This window comes from Delphinus delphis, chromosome 18 (assembly GCF_949987515.2).
Source record: "Delphinus delphis chromosome 18, mDelDel1.2, whole genome shotgun sequence".
NCBI lineage: Eukaryota > Metazoa > Chordata > Mammalia > Artiodactyla > Delphinidae > Delphinus > Delphinus delphis.
Window position 1 is genome coordinate 24,568,691 of NC_082700.1, and position 18,595 is coordinate 24,587,285.

An 18,595-nucleotide genomic window follows, 5' to 3' on the forward strand; every position below is an offset into this window, starting at 1 on the left:
TAGAATGTTTTAAAAAATGATTTTAATTAATAAAATATTCACCCAATGTTTTAGGCAGCTGAGAAGATCATTCCTCAGCGTCTCACATAAGATGCAAAGAAATCTGGCCTGCCAGGCACACCTCTCTGTGTAGATAACTCCTCGGCAGCAATGGCACAAATAAGCCACCATGAGAACCTCTGTGGTCCAGACCCCAGCGATGGGAGTCTTTAGGACCTCCTGCCTGAATTCAGCCAGATTAGAACCGACTTTTCTGTGAACAAAGATGTGAAGGCTGGAGTTAGGAGTAGAAGCTACACGTTTTCTCTCTTTTTTTAAATTCAGCTTATTTTTACGCTAAAATTAAAAGGAAAAATCCTTATTCATTTATTAGAATATGTAATAAAATATTTGTGGTAGAGAGAATCATCTGTGTCTTGATCTATATTTCCTTAAAATTATTTGCCAAAATTATGTAATGATAAAAGTTTATGATATGGTCCATTTTATATTTCTTACTATGTAAAAAAATAATCTTTGGGTTTACATTGAAATTCATTGACTATCACCTCCTATGCACTCTTTATTTATTTTTTTTTAATTTTTGGCTATGCCGCTCAGCTTGCAGGATCTCAGTTCCGTGACCAGGGATTTAACCCGGGCCATGGCAATGAAAGTACCAGGTCCTAATCACGAGGCCACCGGGAAACTCCCTCCTATCCACTCTCTAAAAATGTTTTTAAGGATTTTTCCGAACTTTTACCTTTCTTCTAATAATGTCACCACTTAGTCATCTAAGACCTGGAACTCTTTCTTATTTTTCCTTTCACTTCTTCCCATCTGATCAGTAGCCAAGGCTATAGATTATCCCTCTGGAAAACTCTTCAGATCAACATAATGTTTTTTATTTCCATTTTTCTCCCATGCCTCCTTCCCTAAAATCAGGTCCTCACACCACTGTTTTACCAAATTGTTATGGTACTCCCCTTTTAGTCTATTCCGCATATTTCTACAGGATTAAATGTACTAACGTGTAGCTCCAAACTCCATTGTTATCATGTCTGAACTCATAAATCTTTAATTACATCCTATTATTTAGTGAGATCAAGCACGTATTTTTTGGTCTGGCAGGCAACCTTTTAGTAGTAGAGACCCAATCTACCCTTTCAGATCCTATTCTCTCTTTTCTTACATTTAACGTCTGCTTCAGCCAAGATAGATATTCATATTCACTCTTCCCTCAGTGGGCTGCAGGATTTCTTGAGTTTGGCCATTGATTTTCTTTGTCTTGACTACCCATCTCCTCACCATACATACTGATCTCATCTCTTAAAATCATACACTCTTTTAGAGCCATCACAAGTGCAATGTTCTGATATCCAGTATTGATTGTGATGTCTCACTCCTCTTAACCCCCATGGCACTTTAATTTCCCTATTCGTTATACTTGTTTTAATACTCCCCTACCCTGGGGTGTGAAATGTTGTGAATTCCGCCAGCATAGGGATAATTATGAAGCTGAAGGAAAGTAAAGTGCTTACTGCAGAGTTAGCCGTTTAGTAACTATGAGAAGCTTTTGGTAGAGATCCATAAATTTTGTTTCCGGCTCTGCTACAGACAGTTTTGTGATAGTGTATTTATAACTTACATAAAACCACCTATTATAAATCCAAATCAATGAGTGATGACATTTTTAAAACGTTTGCTTTCATTTTTTTGTTTATGGTAAATGTTCTGTCTTCAAAGGTTAAAGCAGTAAAATTGGGTCATGTTCTGGTAGTAGATGAAGCAGACAAAGCCCCAACAAATGTCACCTGTATTTTAAAAACTCTAGTAGAAAATGGAGAAATGATTCTAGCAGATGGAAGGCGCATTGTTGCAAGTGAGTATAAAAAAGCAACTTTTCTTTCAGTATATGCAATTTTTACATCTCTGGTATCAAATCACACACTTGGCTGGCTATTTATCTGCAAACAAGCACAAGTTAATATAAGTCAAGTTGTCTGTATTGATAGTTATTTGTAAAATTCAATATGTCTGAATCTAGCTTTGTCAGTTTCACTTTCGTATAGCCAGAGAGCATCTTTGAGCATTTCAATCGTAGTTTTAGGACAAATCGGCTTCATAGTTTTTCTACTCTGAGAATACAAACATATAATCCTTTGTATACTCATCTCAATTATTTGTGTGCAATTTATTTTCTTTCATTGTTATCTGGAATTTTTAAAGCTCTATCACATTTCTGTTACTCATAATATTAAAATTAATGTTATTAGCTCAGTATAATTAGAAAAAAATTGCTGGGCATTTTATATCTATCATATATATGTATGAATATATCGGTGTGTATACATATATTACACACACATACCAGCTTCAGGAAGAAGTTAGTTATTCTCTGTTTTGGAGTATCTTCCTCCTTTTATTTTATTTTTGTTGTTGTTGTTAGGGGAGATGTACATAGATAAATCTCATAAGTCTGTTTAAGCTACAAGGAAAAATTGTCTAATGCAATGTGAGAACATTTTCTGGTTTCTAATACAAAATTTTTGTGTCATGAAAAGACTTGAAGATCTATAACTAGCCATTAAAAATATACAGTCAATAGTAAGGAACCAAACAAGTTGAGACTAATAACTGAAATCTTCAATATTCAAAGAGAGTATAAACAGAAGACTCCATAAAAATGTACAAGTGCATCACCACAGAGACTTCTTCTTGGGCACTGTCATTGCAAGACTGCTGTTTCTAAGCCTAGGAAACTCAGCACTAATAAAAGTATTCTAACATTTCAGTGTCACAATGAATTTATGGGAAAAAATGAGAATTTGACTTAAACAGCCTGATTACTATCTTTTAGAAAGATCATTCAGACTCTTAAGATTAGAATGCTTCCTGCCCTTTTTAGAGGCATTACGAGGACAGTGAAATGGAAAGCAAGAAAGAATCGCTGAAACAAACTTATAGTTAAACAGTGACTATGTCCTGGTAACCCTTTACATTTTTTTAATATATTTTTGAAGGATAGTCTACAAGCAAAGGAGTCATCATAATTCTTAAATTCAAGTTTGATTGTAGATGACATTTTAAACACAAGAGCAACTGAAGCTCTTTCGAACATGGTTTCATAAAGCATCACTTCTACGGCTATGTTTCTCATTTTCTTTGCCTTTTAAAATTTTCATGTTTTATTGCTATTTTTATTTTAGTTAACTAATTAAGTAAATTTTGTGTGTGACCGCATACCCTTGTATTTACCACTACTGAAATTAGTGGAGATCAAACGTTAAAACTAATGGTGGTATTAGCATGTGAATATATGGCACATTGGAAGGTTACTTTTTGGTATCATAAAAAAATACAAGTATAAGTTCTCACAGACTCATCTCAGGTAAAACTCCAGGTGTTTCACAACTATCATTTCTTAAAGATGGACAGCCTAAGGCTAAGATTTAAATAAACCCAGATGACAGGTATTTCTTCTTAAAATAACCATAATAAAGTTTTTACTATCTTAAATTATTGTTTGGCCCAGCAGTTCTATCTGAAATGTACATCAGCAAGTAGTATATAATATTCACTTCCTTTAATACCTTAAACGTTTGCACGAAGAAAGTTCCAGTCAACTTGAAATTATGTATTTTAAGAACTATGGTAGAATCCCTTGAATGGAAATTAATCACCTTTGCTCTAATGAATTGACTAGGTGGTCAAGACCTTTATTCTATGTGGTTAAGTTTCAGGGTGCATAATCTAAACAGGAATTCCTCCTTAGCTACAGAATGAAGGCTTTATGCAAAGTGATGCAGCTGCTGATTGGATAACAACTAAAGGATGTTTGGATTATCCTTTGCGTATTCTTTGGATTATCTACTGTAATAGATTCTTTTTTTTAAAGGAATAATAGCATCTCAAGCCAAGTTTTAAGTACCATAAGACAACATTTAGACAAGTTTGCTTTTTAGACATGCATTTAATTTACATAAAAATGCAAGTTCCCGTATAGTTTAGTATACGCTTTATCAGTATTCTATTGCTAAGCAAACTTTCTCAAAAATGTTTTTGTTTTCTGCAGCCAAATTGTTACAGCCAGATTTCTTAGAGTTGTTTTACCATTGAACAGTATGACTACTTATGTGATTTTAAAGGCTGTAACTTGATACTCTTAAGAATTATTAAATATCTATAAAGAATAAATAGAAATTATGTTTTTCAGATTCTGCATTAGTCAATGGAAGAGAAAATGTTGTTGTGATCCATCCTGACTTTAGGATGATCGTTCTGGCCAACAGACCTGGATTTCCTTTCCTAGGCAATGATTTCTTCGGCACCTTAGGTAAAAAGAATATTGATAATAATAATAAAAACAATAGCAATAACAGTAAAAATATTGTCTTAGTAACAATACTGTAATGGCTATCACTGAATGCTATCATGTGCTGTCATCATCACAGCCACCTTGTGAGAGTATGTGTTATCCCCATTTTAGAGAAGGAGAGTATCATATTCAGAGAGATTTTTTTTTTTAACATCTTTATTGGGGTATAATTGCTTTACAATGGTGTGTTAGTTTCTGCTTTATAACAAAGTGAATCAGTTATACATATACATATGTTCCCATATGTCTTCCCTCTTGCGTCTCCCTCCCTCCCACCCTCCCTATTCCACCCCTCCAGGCTGTCACAAAGCACCGAGCCAGAGCCAATATCCCTGTGCCATGCGGCTGCTTCCCACTAGCTATCTACCTTACTACGTTTGTTAGTGTGTATATGTCCATGACAGAGAGATTCTTTTTTTAGGGTCACTCAGATAAGTATTAGAATGGCTTCATATCTATGTGTTTTCTTACACAACTAAACTATACTTTGTTATTTAGGACCTCTTAGAGTAAAACACAAAATAAGGAACGGTTTTTAGTGTTTGGTTTTCATCATATCCCCCTATGAAAAGGTTTGAGGCCAGCTCTGGGGAGACTGATTCTCATTGATTGGAGAGGCCCTGGGATAAACTGAAGCATCAGGAGCCTTTAAGAATAGCTTCGTTTCTCTGTGGCAAGTAGGTAATTCTGGATACTGGGCATTCCATACTCAACGTGAAGCGAGCTCAGTCTCCTAGTAGGATTTTTCTTTTTTTAAACATCTTTGTTGCAGTATAATTGCTTTACAATGGTGTGTTAGTTTCTGCTGTATAACAAAGTGAATCATCTATACATATACATATATCCCCATATCTCCTCCCTCTTGCATCTCCCTCCCACCCTCCCTATCCCACCCCTCTAGGTGGACACAAAGCTACGAGCTGATCTCCCTGTGCTATGCGGCTGCTTCCCACTAGCTATCTGTTTTACATTTGGTAGTGTATGTATGTCCATGGCACTTTTTGATCTAGCAATTCCACATAAGGAATTTAACTAGGGATATTCCCCGTGCAATGATAAAAGTACAAGGATAGGCAATATAGCATTGTTTATAGTAGCATAAAAAAGGAAAAAGAAGAAAACAACCCACATGTCTATCCAAATGGGACTGAATGAAGAAATTCTGTTATATCCACACAGTAGATTACTGTGCAGCTGTTACAAACAAATGGGATAACTTTGCTCATGCTGATACCAAACAAAATCCTGGAAATATATTAAGTGAAACAATAAGAACGGCGTGTGTAGTAGTCGACCATTGAATTAATAGAGACTAAAAGGCAAGGGGGATATGTTACATGAATATGCTCGACACGCGTAGAACTTCTCCAGAGGCACACTCGTCTCTTACATCCTCTTACCTCACTGACCTTGCTTCCTGCTCTGCTCTGTGCTGCTCTCCTCGGCACTCACCCTCTTCCAGCCGCTCTGCTCTCCTGCCTCCTGAACAGGCCAGCTGTGCTCGCCTTAGGGCCTTTGCGTTAGCTTTACCTGCCATGCTGTTCCCTCATATATCTGCATTTGCCCAATTGTCACCTTCTCAGTGAGGCCTACCCGACTGACTTCCCCCACCATCACCATTTCTGATGTCCTATAGTGTGCTTTTCCTTTTTTCCTTGAAACATACAGTTTCTAACATTTGTAATTATTGTTTATTGTCTCCCCATGCCAGACTATAGGCTGCATGAGGACAGGGGTTTTTGTGGTTTTGATCTCTGAGTTATATAAAGTACGTAGAGTATTACTTGGCACATAGAAGGCATTTCATACTTATTTGATGAATGAATGGATAAGGGTTCAAATATAGTTTTATATTAGTGTTACATTTGATTTTCAGCAAAAAAGACAAACGCTGTTCTTCACGTTTGTATTTGAATGGGTTTAGCTTATGAGATAGAAGCATGAAGGTGTCATGGTTGCATTTTATTCAGTTGCTTTCATGAATACATGATAACAATAAAATAATGATTTGAGTGGTTTCTAAGTCAAAGTAAGTTCTAAATATCCTTTCTTTCTAAAATGAACATACTGAATAATGCAAATCTATTTACTTTAACTTCCTTTGGCCCCTTGTCCTTTGGAGTATGAATCACAATTATGTGAACATTTATATGAGAAATTCATTTCTCTGGAGCATAGATTATATTTTCTAGTATGTTCTCAGTTTTCTAGATTATGGATGAAATATTTTGTGTTTCTACATTCCTTTTTCTTGATTTTAATTTAGACATTGTCTCTGCAGGTTTACTTTTCCAGAACCTACTTCTAAAGTATATTCTAGCAACCTGCACAAGATATCAATTGTTTAGAGAGTGATGATACTAATTCCCCCTTTTTTAGTATACATGAAGAGACATGCATATATGTATATAATTTCTGAAGATATTCATCATGTGTTAAAGTTAAAAATGCAGTCTCAGAACCATATGAGGAGTATTTTCCAATTAATGGAAAAAGAATAAATTATCAAAACTATATATGTTTGTATGTATGCATTTTAAAAACTACTAATATGTATGGAAAAATGAAGACACTGAACTATTAACACTGGGTGCCTGTGGGGGAAGGAGTGAGATTAGCAGAGACACGAGAGGACTTCTTTTTTGCTCTTTGTATTTGAATATCTCCCAGTGAAATTGTGTTCAAGTATTATACAATTTTTAACAAAAATAAATCTATGTAGAATAAACCACACATCAGTCAGTGTCATTTTCTTTTGCTTTAGTTATTTGCCTTTTTCTCTATACCTATTTTTGGACAGGCTTTCTGTGCAGTTTTACACACTTAAAAATAGAAGTGCTTTGGTGAGCAACCCATGGCTCTTTTAACGACCATTCTATATTTCCTATGGCATTATAATGGATTAGTTGCATGCTGAATGTGAATCTTTTTTCTCTCGTAGGTGATATTTTTAGCTGCCATGCAGTTGATAATCCCAAACCCCACTCGGAGCTCAAGATGCTCAGGCAGTATGGCCCCAATGTGCCCGAGCCCATCCTTCAGAAGCTCGTGGCTGCCTTTGGAGAGCTGAGGAGTTTAGCTGACCAGGGCATTATTAACTATCCTTATTCTACCAGAGAAGTTGTCAACATAGTCAAGCATTTACAGGTATGGCACACGCCTACGCTAAAAGTCTAAAAGAAGCCGTCAATCTTGTTTTTTTAGACTGCCTAATTTATACAAAGTCTTTCCATTTCTCTATATTCTGATTCAAGTGATATAATATGAAATGTCTATAATCTAAATGAACATTTTCTCTTTAACCTTTGAATTGACTTTGGCAAGGTTCTGTGCCACGGCCATCACCAAGGAGCTAGGAACTTTGGTGGAGGTTTTTTGCAGGGGTTGTGGCGGGGCGGGCGTGGGAAGACAGGAGAGTGAGACAGCAGGGAAACTTTACTACTGTTTGACTTTATACAGCAAGCATATGGTATCTGAGTGAAAAATATTTTCATTTTGAAAAAAAAGACTTGGAGATAAAAAACAGACTGGGAACTAACAGTATTGATTACATACCTGTAAATACTGTGAGAAAATTTTATAAGATGGAGTAAGTGGGCAGGAGAATGGAATTCCTTAGAGCCATTTGTGATGCATAGCCCACCTCGGTAAAGAAGACAAAAAGCCCATGTAGCTTCTACCTTTATAGCAAATAATGGTTTCCAAGCTAACAGTCACAACCTAATTGACTCTTGACCTCTGCTCCATCCCCATCCTCCAAGGAAAACATAGAAAGGAAAATAGAAAGCTTTGTTCTGCCTGTAAAACCATGATAAGTCCAGCTCAGATCCCAGCGCCTAAAGAAAATCAAGACAGAGGCAATAAAGGACCCAGACGACCCCACCAGTGTGAAGTTAGCTGTTGGTAGTACTTGTTTTCTTCCCTCTGCTCTTCCCTATTTCTCTATTCTCTGTACTTTTTACATTCTTCTTCCCTTCTTTTCTTGCTCCTTTATCTTTTTTTTTTCATTTAGTCATAACTTGTGACTTCTCTAAATACTTCTGTATAGATATTCAACACTCTGCTTTATTTATTTTTTTATTTTTATTTTTTTTTGCGGTTCGCGGGCCTCTTCCGTTGCGGAGCACAGGCTCCGGACGCGCAGGCTCAGCGGCCATGGGTCACGGGCCCAGCCGCTCCGCGGCATGTGGGATCTTCCCGGACCGGGGCACGAACCCGTGTCCCCTGCATCGGCAGGCGGACTCTCAACCACTGCGCCACCAGGGAAGCCCCACTCTGCTTTATTTAAGTAGCATTTTTAAGTTTGGTCAATCCAGTACTCATTTTAAAAGCAGGAGATTTCAGAAAGTGGTGGAAGTCACCGAACACCAGGATCTGAGTACCGATTTAACATTTGAGACAAAGAACTGTTCCCCCTCAAATTCTGATATTTATTTAAAAAGAAAAATATTAAGTCATCAGAGCAAACCTTCAAAGAGAAAAATATTCCTCCTGTCTATAAAATATTCCTCCTATCAGTATTTATTATCTGACAAGGCTAGTAAAGAAAGGTCTGGTAAAGTTCATTTGATCCTTATTGTTCTGTCAGTTTGGCAAATCTTTATAATACCGTGTATTTTATCACATGGTAATAAGGGAATTTTTTTTTTTTTTTTTGAATACAGAAATTTCCCGCTGAAGGTCTCTCCAGTGTGGTTAGGAATGTGTTTGACTTTGATTCCTACAACAACGACATGCGGGAGATTTTGATTAACACTTTACACAAATACGGGATACCTATTGGAGCAAAACCTACCAGTGTGCAGCTGGCAAAGGAGTAAGGCAAACTCACTACTGATAAAGTACTCTTGAGTGTTACTGTTCTGGTTCTCAAATACTGATTATTCTGAATCTACTGTCATACGCTACTAAACTGAGTTGGTGTGGAAATTACTTTCCATGAGTAAGCGCTTCAGATATATGTTGCTATTTGCTGGCTGGATTCAGTTAAATAGCATTATTTATAGGTCTGTAAATTGAGAACTTCAGTTATTTCGAATGTCCCATGAGTAGATGTAATGTAATCAAATAAAGGGAAATATTTGTTTCTTTACAGCCTCTGTCCTTTTGTTGAATTCCTATGACTCTCATTTTTTCCTAATCTTGTGCAAACTCATTGTACAAACATGAAAGCTACATGAAGAGATAATATGTATTTAGTTAAGATGTTCTTATTTATGTCACCATATATTTTTCTGTTATGATAGTTTTCTAAATTTATAATCATATTAACTTGAAATTTGGGGGTTACTTATTTCAGCCTGACAGATGAGAGAGGCAGGGAAAACAAGTGAGTTTTGTTTCATGCGGGCTAGTTGCCTGCCTTTTGTTTTGTAATAACAGGCTACGTGCTTAACAAAGAATCTTGCAAATATGATGTTGTTGACCAGAAAGGTAATTGACAGTATTTATTAGTAGGGAAATTAAGTCAGTGCAAATTCACTAGAAAACAGTTTTAAATATGCATAACTTACTGATAATGCATCTAATGCTGTTTTTGTCTATAAGAAAGTCAATTATCATAAATTCCCAAGGGACAAAAATTACCTTTAAGTTATTATATAACTGTCATCTCATATAGGAGGAACTCTCTACCTTTCTTAGGAAAAATTTGTTAAATATAAATTAATGATTAATCCAGCTATATATGTATATGTGTGTATATATATACACACATATACATATATATTCTAAGTGTTTACATCATCATTGTTTATTCTGTTAAGTTATTATAAAACTTGTTAGAATATATGCCAATAAAAATAGTTAAAGCTTTAACAATTTCTTCAAGGATGTCTTAAAGAGAAACAAATATTTCCCTTTAGTGGTAAAAGAGCAAGATGGAGTTATGTTAGAAATTATCAGTGAATTGGTTTATATTATTAATAAGTTAGTAAATTTTCTTTTAGAGAAGAGTGATTTGGTGTCAGTTGCTAATATATACACTTTTCTGTGAAATACTATTTTGCTGATTGATTACCAGTATTTATGGGCATTTTGAAACTAGTTTGGTAATTTAATGGGTATGGCTTATCTTCTATATTAGGGAGTTTAAGAAATGTCTTTGATATGCAAACTTCTATTAGTACTCATGTTTTTTACTTCCTTTTTATAAATTATATCTTTAGTTTCAATTGGAAATAAGATGATTTTTATTACCATGAACACATTTATATAGAGTTCTAACTTCATGGAAACCAGGCTTGTGATTTTAAAATAATTTTTTTGGTACTCTTGTACAACTTGAAATAAAAATTCAAATACATATTAGTTGGTAAGATCAATCAAAAGAAAATTGTTGGCAATTTAAGTTTTAAGGAAGACAGATAAAATGATTTAACTTATTCATTACTGTCTCCAGTTCTAAACTGAAAAATTCTTGCCATGGCTTATTCATTGTTGCCATGGCAAGTTAATTACAGCTCTAGTACTTACTTATGAGTGGAAGCAAAAGTACATTGAGCCTGGAAACAAGATGGTCATGCCTAAGACCAGGATGGAAAGAACTAGTTGTCCACCCACTGTGTATAGCTAAAAATAGACTTGTAGCCCATGTGGGGGATGTGTGAGTTTTCCTTCAGGGTGGAGATAGTACTAGACTACGATTTGCACATTCAAAGCATTTTTTCCTCACCTGTAAATTGCAATGACTGGAGCAGCTCAAAAGTAGTGATGTTTTATTACCCTTTAGTGAAATCCACAGGTTCCATATGTTTTATGTCTATCGAATTATCAGCCTTGTACTTTGAGAGGGTAGCATGGTAAAGTGAACAAAGCAATGTCCTGGGAATTCAGCAGTTAGTCACATGTTCAACCTGTATGTCTGGGTCAGACATGAAGAAACAGATTTTACCCTGTTTGTAAAATTGAGAGCATTTTATTCTAGATAGCATAACCATATACCTTTTCACCTAATTAATACATTTTTTAGAATGAAAGGGCACTATTAATAATAACTCTGTAAAAAGAGATGTACGATAAGACTGTCCTAGTGAGGCCAGAATATATTTTCATCTTTATGAGGTTAATAAGGTTCATTCCTATTCTGACATCCTTTGCATTTTAATATAATCTTAATTTTCTCTCATCTGCAAAAACAAAAACAAATTAAAAAGAAGTGGTACCAACACTTTCTGTTTCCCCCCTAGAGTAGCACGGTTAATAGTAATCACATAGACCTCTGAAGATTTAAAGTTGTCCTCATGCAGTCTTATGATTTGCTTTGACTTTTCCATACCTTTTGCTAAACCTTCTACTTCACTAGACCTTTTGCTAAATCAGTGCTTTGAGGGTGCTCCTGCCCATCTCTGGAGATCCTATGTTACTGAAGAAGATCCACATTGGATTTCTGTCCCCAAGGAAGAAGGACCAAATGTTTTCATTACTATTAATATCCTGTTGCCCTGAATGAAAAATTGTTGCTGTTAATTTTCTTGTTCTCTAATCCAATCTTTATTCGATAGGAGCAAAATTACATTGAATCCCGAATAAGATGGTCACATTCACACACAAGAGAGGGATGGAGAAGTAACTGACCATCCACTGCATATACGTAAAAAGAGATGTAAGACAGATGTTGTAGAAGAGGGAAGTTTTCATGTGTCTTCTGCAGCACCTTCCTCCTCAGCTGAAATCAGAATATACTTTGGCTGTTTGGTGATGTCCCGTTAGTGCTCTTTAGTGAAATTCCTAAGAAAGATCCTGTCACTTTCCCTTTTATTCTCCTAAATAGTGCAGTGATGCTACCTATCCCATAGGTCTCTGTACATTTTTTTTTAAGGCCTATTGTGATATTATGAGAGGAACAGGATTTATCTTATTTACTAAACCTTTGCTAAACCTGGTACTTGCAGGCTGCATCATACTGGGCTGTTATCTTACCTTACTGGATTGAGCCATAATGCAACTCTTCTTTCTGATCTGTTGAATAAATAGATTCCACATCTTAGTATTGGGATCAGAATTGGCTCCCTAGACACCCACATTGCATTTGCCCTTTTCCACTAGTACTTCCTGAGGTTTTTCTGTTGTTTCCTTTTAAGTTTCGAATACACAGGAAAGGATATGCCAGAGAGATGGCAAACATAATGAAAATAAGGAGGCACACTGGGAGAAATTTAGGCAGAAATAGGAGGATTTGGCTTAAACTCTGAGCTCTTAAAAAAATAATCCGAGCTTTTGAGTTTCAAATGTCATTATTGGGGAAAAAGATACACACACACATACACATACATATATATATATATGTATAATTAAGTGCAAACATCCAACCAAAGGCATATAGATTATCTGCTATAGTAGATACAGATCTACATTTCAAAGCAACGTTTGCTTGTTTTACCCTCAAATGAGCTTTTATTTTTTTAAAGTTTCTTTTATTTGGGAATAAACATACTGCTGGCACATTAGCACTTCCAAATTTAAAAGTGTGTTTCAGAGTAATTTATGAACTCTAACATGCTAGGGAAACATTTGTTTTAAAGGAAGAAAAAGTCCTTTATTTTGGTACATCCATTTTTAAGAGACTTACACAATATTTTATCTTAATAAATGTAATATTATTGTTGCATTTTATAGATAAGGAATTTGAGGAACAGAGAGGTTACATCACTTGCCTAAGGTTAGAAAGCTGATCGGGGCAGAGCTATAATATACATAATTTTAATTCCAATTCTAAGGACAGATATAAGCAGATCCATATGCAGATTGTAGGCAGTTTCTAAATCAGAGTTATTCTTTGGATACTGAAAATTACGAATAGCTTTGGTTTAAAAGGACCCTAGGATTTTCGATAATCAACTTGGAAGTCATCATTGACCAAGATGTCATACGTGTAATAGACATATGCTTATCCTTCAGAGAGTTGTGATAGATTCACATTTGGGGGGTTTAGCCATATTTCACAATGACAAGTAAGTCGAAAAGCAGGTTAATATAGACTTTTGGCATAACAAAAATCATTCTAAAGACTCTTCATCCCCAATTAAGCTTTCCTTTTATTTTTTTTTAAATAATGGAGGTTCATGAAGTAAAACACAAGGTAATTCATTTAGAAAAATAAAAACTCTAGAAAACTTTATTTGGCTACTATATATAAGAAGCATACTAGCCATCATTCCTTCCTGATTTGGAACACAAGAGGAATTTATTGAACCTTCTCAAACGTTGTAGTCATATTTACATAAATCAAACATACAGAGAAATTATCTCTACCCTCTGAATTTTAGCTTCATGTATTTTTCTCTCCCTGTCTTCCCGAGGAGACACACATAATCTATAAAATATTTAAATGATCATCCTTCTTGATCCACATTCTTTGTCCTCAACCCTATTGATTTTTTTTAATGCTGCTTAGTTGATTCTTTTTTTTTTTTAATAAATGTATTTATTTATTTATTTTTGGCTGCGTTGGGTCTTTGTTGCTGCACGCAGGCTTTTTCTAGTTGCAGAGAGTGGGAGCTGCTCTTCACTGCAGTGCACAGGCTTGTCATTGCGGTGGCTTCTCTTGTTGCAGAGCACGGGCTGTAGGTGCGCGGGTTTCAGTAGTTGTGGCACATGGGCTCAGTAGTTGTGGCTCACGGGCTCTAGAGTGCAGGCAGTAGTTGTGGTGCAAGGGCTTAGTTGCTCCGCAGCATATGGGATCTTCCTGGACCAGGGCTCAAACCCATGTCCCCTACATTGGCAGGCGGATTCTTAACCACTGCGCTACCAGGGAAGCCCTGCTTAGTTTATTCTTAAGCCAGTTTCTTTTTTTTTTTCCCAAAGCATTTATTGCCTGTTTGTCACTGGCAAAGTATCTACAGTCTACCAAACATTTATTTGTGTAAGACAAGTAGAATAAAAAATTTGAGGAAATTTAAAGGCTTTTATATGTAGGATTTCTCTATGATGCATATTTACTAAATGAAGAGTGATATCCCATTTATTTTTTAAATAAATTAGCAAAAAGAAAATTAAAACACTAATAATTCCACCATCCAGAGACAACCAGTGTTTAATCCTTCTAGATCTTTTCCTAGGATTCTATGTGTTATTTCAACTGAGAAATATTTCTTTCTAGTTTTTCTTTCCTGAGTTTTTCTTCTTAATAGGAGAGACATGTCCCTGAAAGGAGATCCTTTTATAAACACTTCATTCTCACTCTTCTTTGTTGAAAAGAAATATATCTATAATGGTTTAGATTCGAGTATGTATGACATTCCTCCCATTACCCCACTTTTGTCTCCTTCCCTCTTGTTAGTTGAGTTTTTAGACTTAAGATATTTATTCTAACGTAATGAACAGATCATATAGCATCTAAGGTGCTTTATGCCAGGCATTTCTCTGGCATTTCAACACAAAGTAAGGAATAAACACATTAATATCAACACTTTGTGTCTTTATGCATATGTTTCAATGTCATTATCCTTTACAGACTCATAGAAATGCTGTTGCTAGACAGACTGTACATCTAAAAATGACTGTTATATGTGACTGCTCTTTTAAAGTGTCCCATAGCTGGTGAAGAAGCCCTATGGAGTCTTGTAATTACTCCTCCAGTGTCCTCTTGATGTCTATATTCTCCCTCTGCTTTCAAATGCTTTATTAAAATTTTATTAACTTCATTTTTCAAGCAAAATAAGGTAACTTTAAGTGGTCTAAGACCATATTAGCCAATATTTTTATTAAATTTCTCTAATAGGTTCGCATTTTAAATAATTTTAAAACACAGTGGTAGCTGTTAATAGTAGTTGCCTTTGGGAGAGGCTCTGGAAAGGGGAAAGGGGGCCTCACTTTCTATTCTAACATGTGTATTATTTTCTATATTTTATTTTTTAAATGTCCATAGACTATCTGGGCCCTGGAATTTTTCATTCTGTTTTCTTATTTAAATAAAATTAAAATGTTAAAGTAAAGGTCTATTCTGAAATTGCTATTTCGTGGGACCTTTGCCTCCAGGACAGCAAAGCTTACACCGCTCTGCAATGCCTACTCTAAGGGTGTAACATTGGCACCCTTACCAATGACAAATGAGAAATCAAGTTAACCAGACATTGCTATGGCAGTTCAACACAATATAAGTAAGCTTTATGCATTGGTAGACATCAACATAAACGTATCAAGGGAGAGAAGACAACACATTTTTAAGGCAGCAAAAATTAAAATACTGATATTTATCAAATGCTTACTAAGGGCTCTAAGCACTTCACAAATACTAACTCAATCTATACAACAATTCTGTTTTTTCTATTGGGCAAGTAATTCCTTCCTATTTTATTATCTAGTAGGTGTAAGAGTGTGTGTGTGTATGTGTTACAGATGAAGAAACTGAGGCTCAAGAGACTCTAAGTAACTTAACAAATTATACAACTAATAAATGGCAGAATGGGAGATTCAAACACAGATCTGTCTGTTCCAGAGCCTTTTGTTCACTCACCATGCAGTCTCCACATTCTTGCATGAGAAAGCAATGTAATCAACACTGGACTGCAAGATTTTAAACATAATGTTTCTAAAGAAACTTCAGAGTTGTTTTCCAAATTTCATTTCCTACCCTTTTGGGACATGTATCATGCAAAATATACATTTAACTTTTATGTGGTGACTAGGCCCATCATTTTAATCACAGTGTCCTTTAAATTAATGCCATTTGTCATGGATTACAGAAGTAAATAAAAACATCTTTTTTATACAATGCAAGCAAATTTGCTTATATCTTTTCTCCTACAATAAGGATTTGATTTTTGAAAAGTCAAAATAGGTGACATTCACAAATTCTTCAAAATGAGCAGAACGATTCTTTTCTTTTTTCAGTTTATTCTGTATAGAATCCTTTACTTAGAACTACCATCCTCAAAATCACACTCATTATATAGTTAGCTTTGGCAGAATAATTATAAATCACTGTGCATTTTCTGTGCATCTGTGAGTTGCTTCTAAGTCATTACAAATTAGAGTTGGCCTCCATCGCGGGGCCAATAGCTCCTGTGTTCAAAGGTGGAATGGACTCCCCAAAGGAAAGGTAGGGTATACCTTCTTGTAGTCCGGGTTCAAAGAGATCAGGATGAATCTTGTTGGGGAGGTACTCAAGTGATTCAAACTTAGAATACCGGATTAAATAGCTTTTAATGTCCTTCAAACTCATAGATTCTATGGTTCACTGCCCCTAGATGAATTGGATACCTGAACAAGTTGTCACTCTTCTCCCTTATATCAGCAACCATTCATTACTTTATCAGCCAGTCTCACAGCATATTTTAACAGAACTCCCGATGAAGGTAACTAAGGTCATGCTTTCCTGTTGTAAGAGGTGTTGATATTTCATTGCAGTGTGTGGTACATGATCATGTTTAGTATTGATCTTTCTCTTTAGAGTAGTGCCAGGTGTGCACATTTGCAGATAGAATAGCTTCATCTATACTGAATGTGTCTTAAAAGGGTATCTGTCTAGAATCAGTTTTCTACATTAAGACTTATCCTGTGTAATTGGAACATCAACAGCAGCTGCTTCTTCTCTGACCAAGACCAACTACGGGGTCTTCCAAGTACCAGAGACATCAAAAACATCCCCAACCAGGGCATCCCTTAGGAGTAATTTCATAAGGTGTATCTTTCAATATAAGAATGATTATCAGTTTACTATTTATCCCATTAAATTAAAAGACGCACTTCTTAAAGTTTTGTGCTTCTCCTTCCATTTTCCAAACTATTATATGGTATAATTTCCTTTTTGAAGTCTGGTTTTTACAGATGAGTTCATTATATTGATCGTGAAGTTCTAAGGTCTGCAGTTCCACTCTGCATCATGATCTACTTGCACTTCGTAAAAGAGCTCTCAGTTTTCAAAAACAGTAAGATTTACATAATGACACTATTATAAGCAGAAGGGTGGTATTGGGCTTTACAGTTTCATAGTCCTTGCCCTTTATTCTCTCGGTATATTATGAAGTAGCTTCACAGCCATTTTATTTGCTTTCAGCTCCTTTATGGGGGTGCAGAGAAAAATTTAAAAATATCACCAATCTACATAGAAATTGTCAAGATCTATGAATCTTCTTCCATACTCATCTTCAGCAGTCTCACAGAATTATCCTTGATTCTTTAGGCGTTTGTAAGTGATATCTGTCACCTGGCTGAGTAGAAATCCCCAATCCCGACCGATAGGTAACTCTTCCAAATACACTTGCAGAGTAGATTGCATTGTTTGTTGAGAGTCATGTAGTCAGGATGCAGTGAGGAAGATCTGCCATGGTGGTTTGCAACTTGCCATCAAGATGAGAAACAAGTAGGTGAAGATGTTGTCAGTTGTAATGTAACCAAATATTCATTCATTTAACAAACACTATGGTACATTTATGTGGTAAACACTAAGTAGGGAGTCAGAAATATAAAGATGAAGAAGGCTCAGTACCTGCCTTCAAGGAGGTCATTATAATTGGGGAAGCACTGAAGTAGAGTGACTTGTGTTCTGTGAGAGCCACACAAGAGCGAGTGAAGAGGTGGGGTTGCTGCCTTCTGCCCTGGGGGAGATTCAGGGACAGTAACCAAGCTGAATCTTTATAGGATGACTAGGTGTTCTCCAGGCAAATAAAGGAGAAGAAAGCGCTTCACGCAGAGACAGTTTTAAGAGGTCATGGTGCCTTTTGGAAAATGCAAGTATTTTGGTGACTAAAACTAAAGATTAAATGAGGGCATGCTATGTGGTGAGACTAAAAGGGAGAGAAGAGTCGGGGGAACCCTAGAAGAATTTGAAGCCAGAAAGTAGCATGGTCTGATTCATAATTTAGGAAGACCCCTTTAAGTTTTCTAAAGATAAGAAACTGAAAGGCCGTGAAACTGAAGGCAGGAAGACCCACCTGCTGGGAAGCAACTGCAGTAATCCCGGTGATGAACAGTGAGAGCTTCCATTGTGGCAGTGGGAATGAAACAGAGGGACGCCGGTGAGAGAGGTTTCCTTAGCAGGGTCGATGGATTCTGAGTGCCAGAGATACAAGTGAGTAAGATGTCAGCCTTACCTTCAATGAATTAACAATCTTGGGAAAACATGTAAACTCCCAACCTTATTACGCAATTTTATGTTCAAAGTACTACATTCGCAGTAGGGTTTCTCATCCTGTGAGTCCTTTTTGTGGGAAATAACAGGACTCAAACAACCTTTTTTTTTTTTTTACTTGGGCCTCTTACTGTTGTGGCCTCTCCCGTTGCGGAGCACAGGCTCCG

The 18,595-nt window shown here is 36.0% G+C and overlaps 1 protein-coding gene across 3 annotated transcripts in view; it reads left to right on the forward strand.

Annotated features, from left to right (window-relative positions):
* Positions 1 to 18,595, forward strand: part of VWA8 (von Willebrand factor A domain containing 8) — a 369,390-nt gene that overhangs the window by 207,001 nt on the left and 143,794 nt on the right. For all 3 annotated transcript variants that reach the window (XM_059995512.1, XM_059995513.1, XM_059995514.1), the window contains 4 exons: positions 1,726 to 1,861; positions 4,196 to 4,315; positions 7,299 to 7,504; positions 9,022 to 9,173. In XM_059995512.1, coding sequence (XP_059851495.1) covers positions 1,726 to 1,861; positions 4,196 to 4,315; positions 7,299 to 7,504; positions 9,022 to 9,173 — 614 coding nt within the window. The remainder of the gene's footprint in view (positions 1 to 1,725; positions 1,862 to 4,195; positions 4,316 to 7,298; positions 7,505 to 9,021; positions 9,174 to 18,595) is intronic.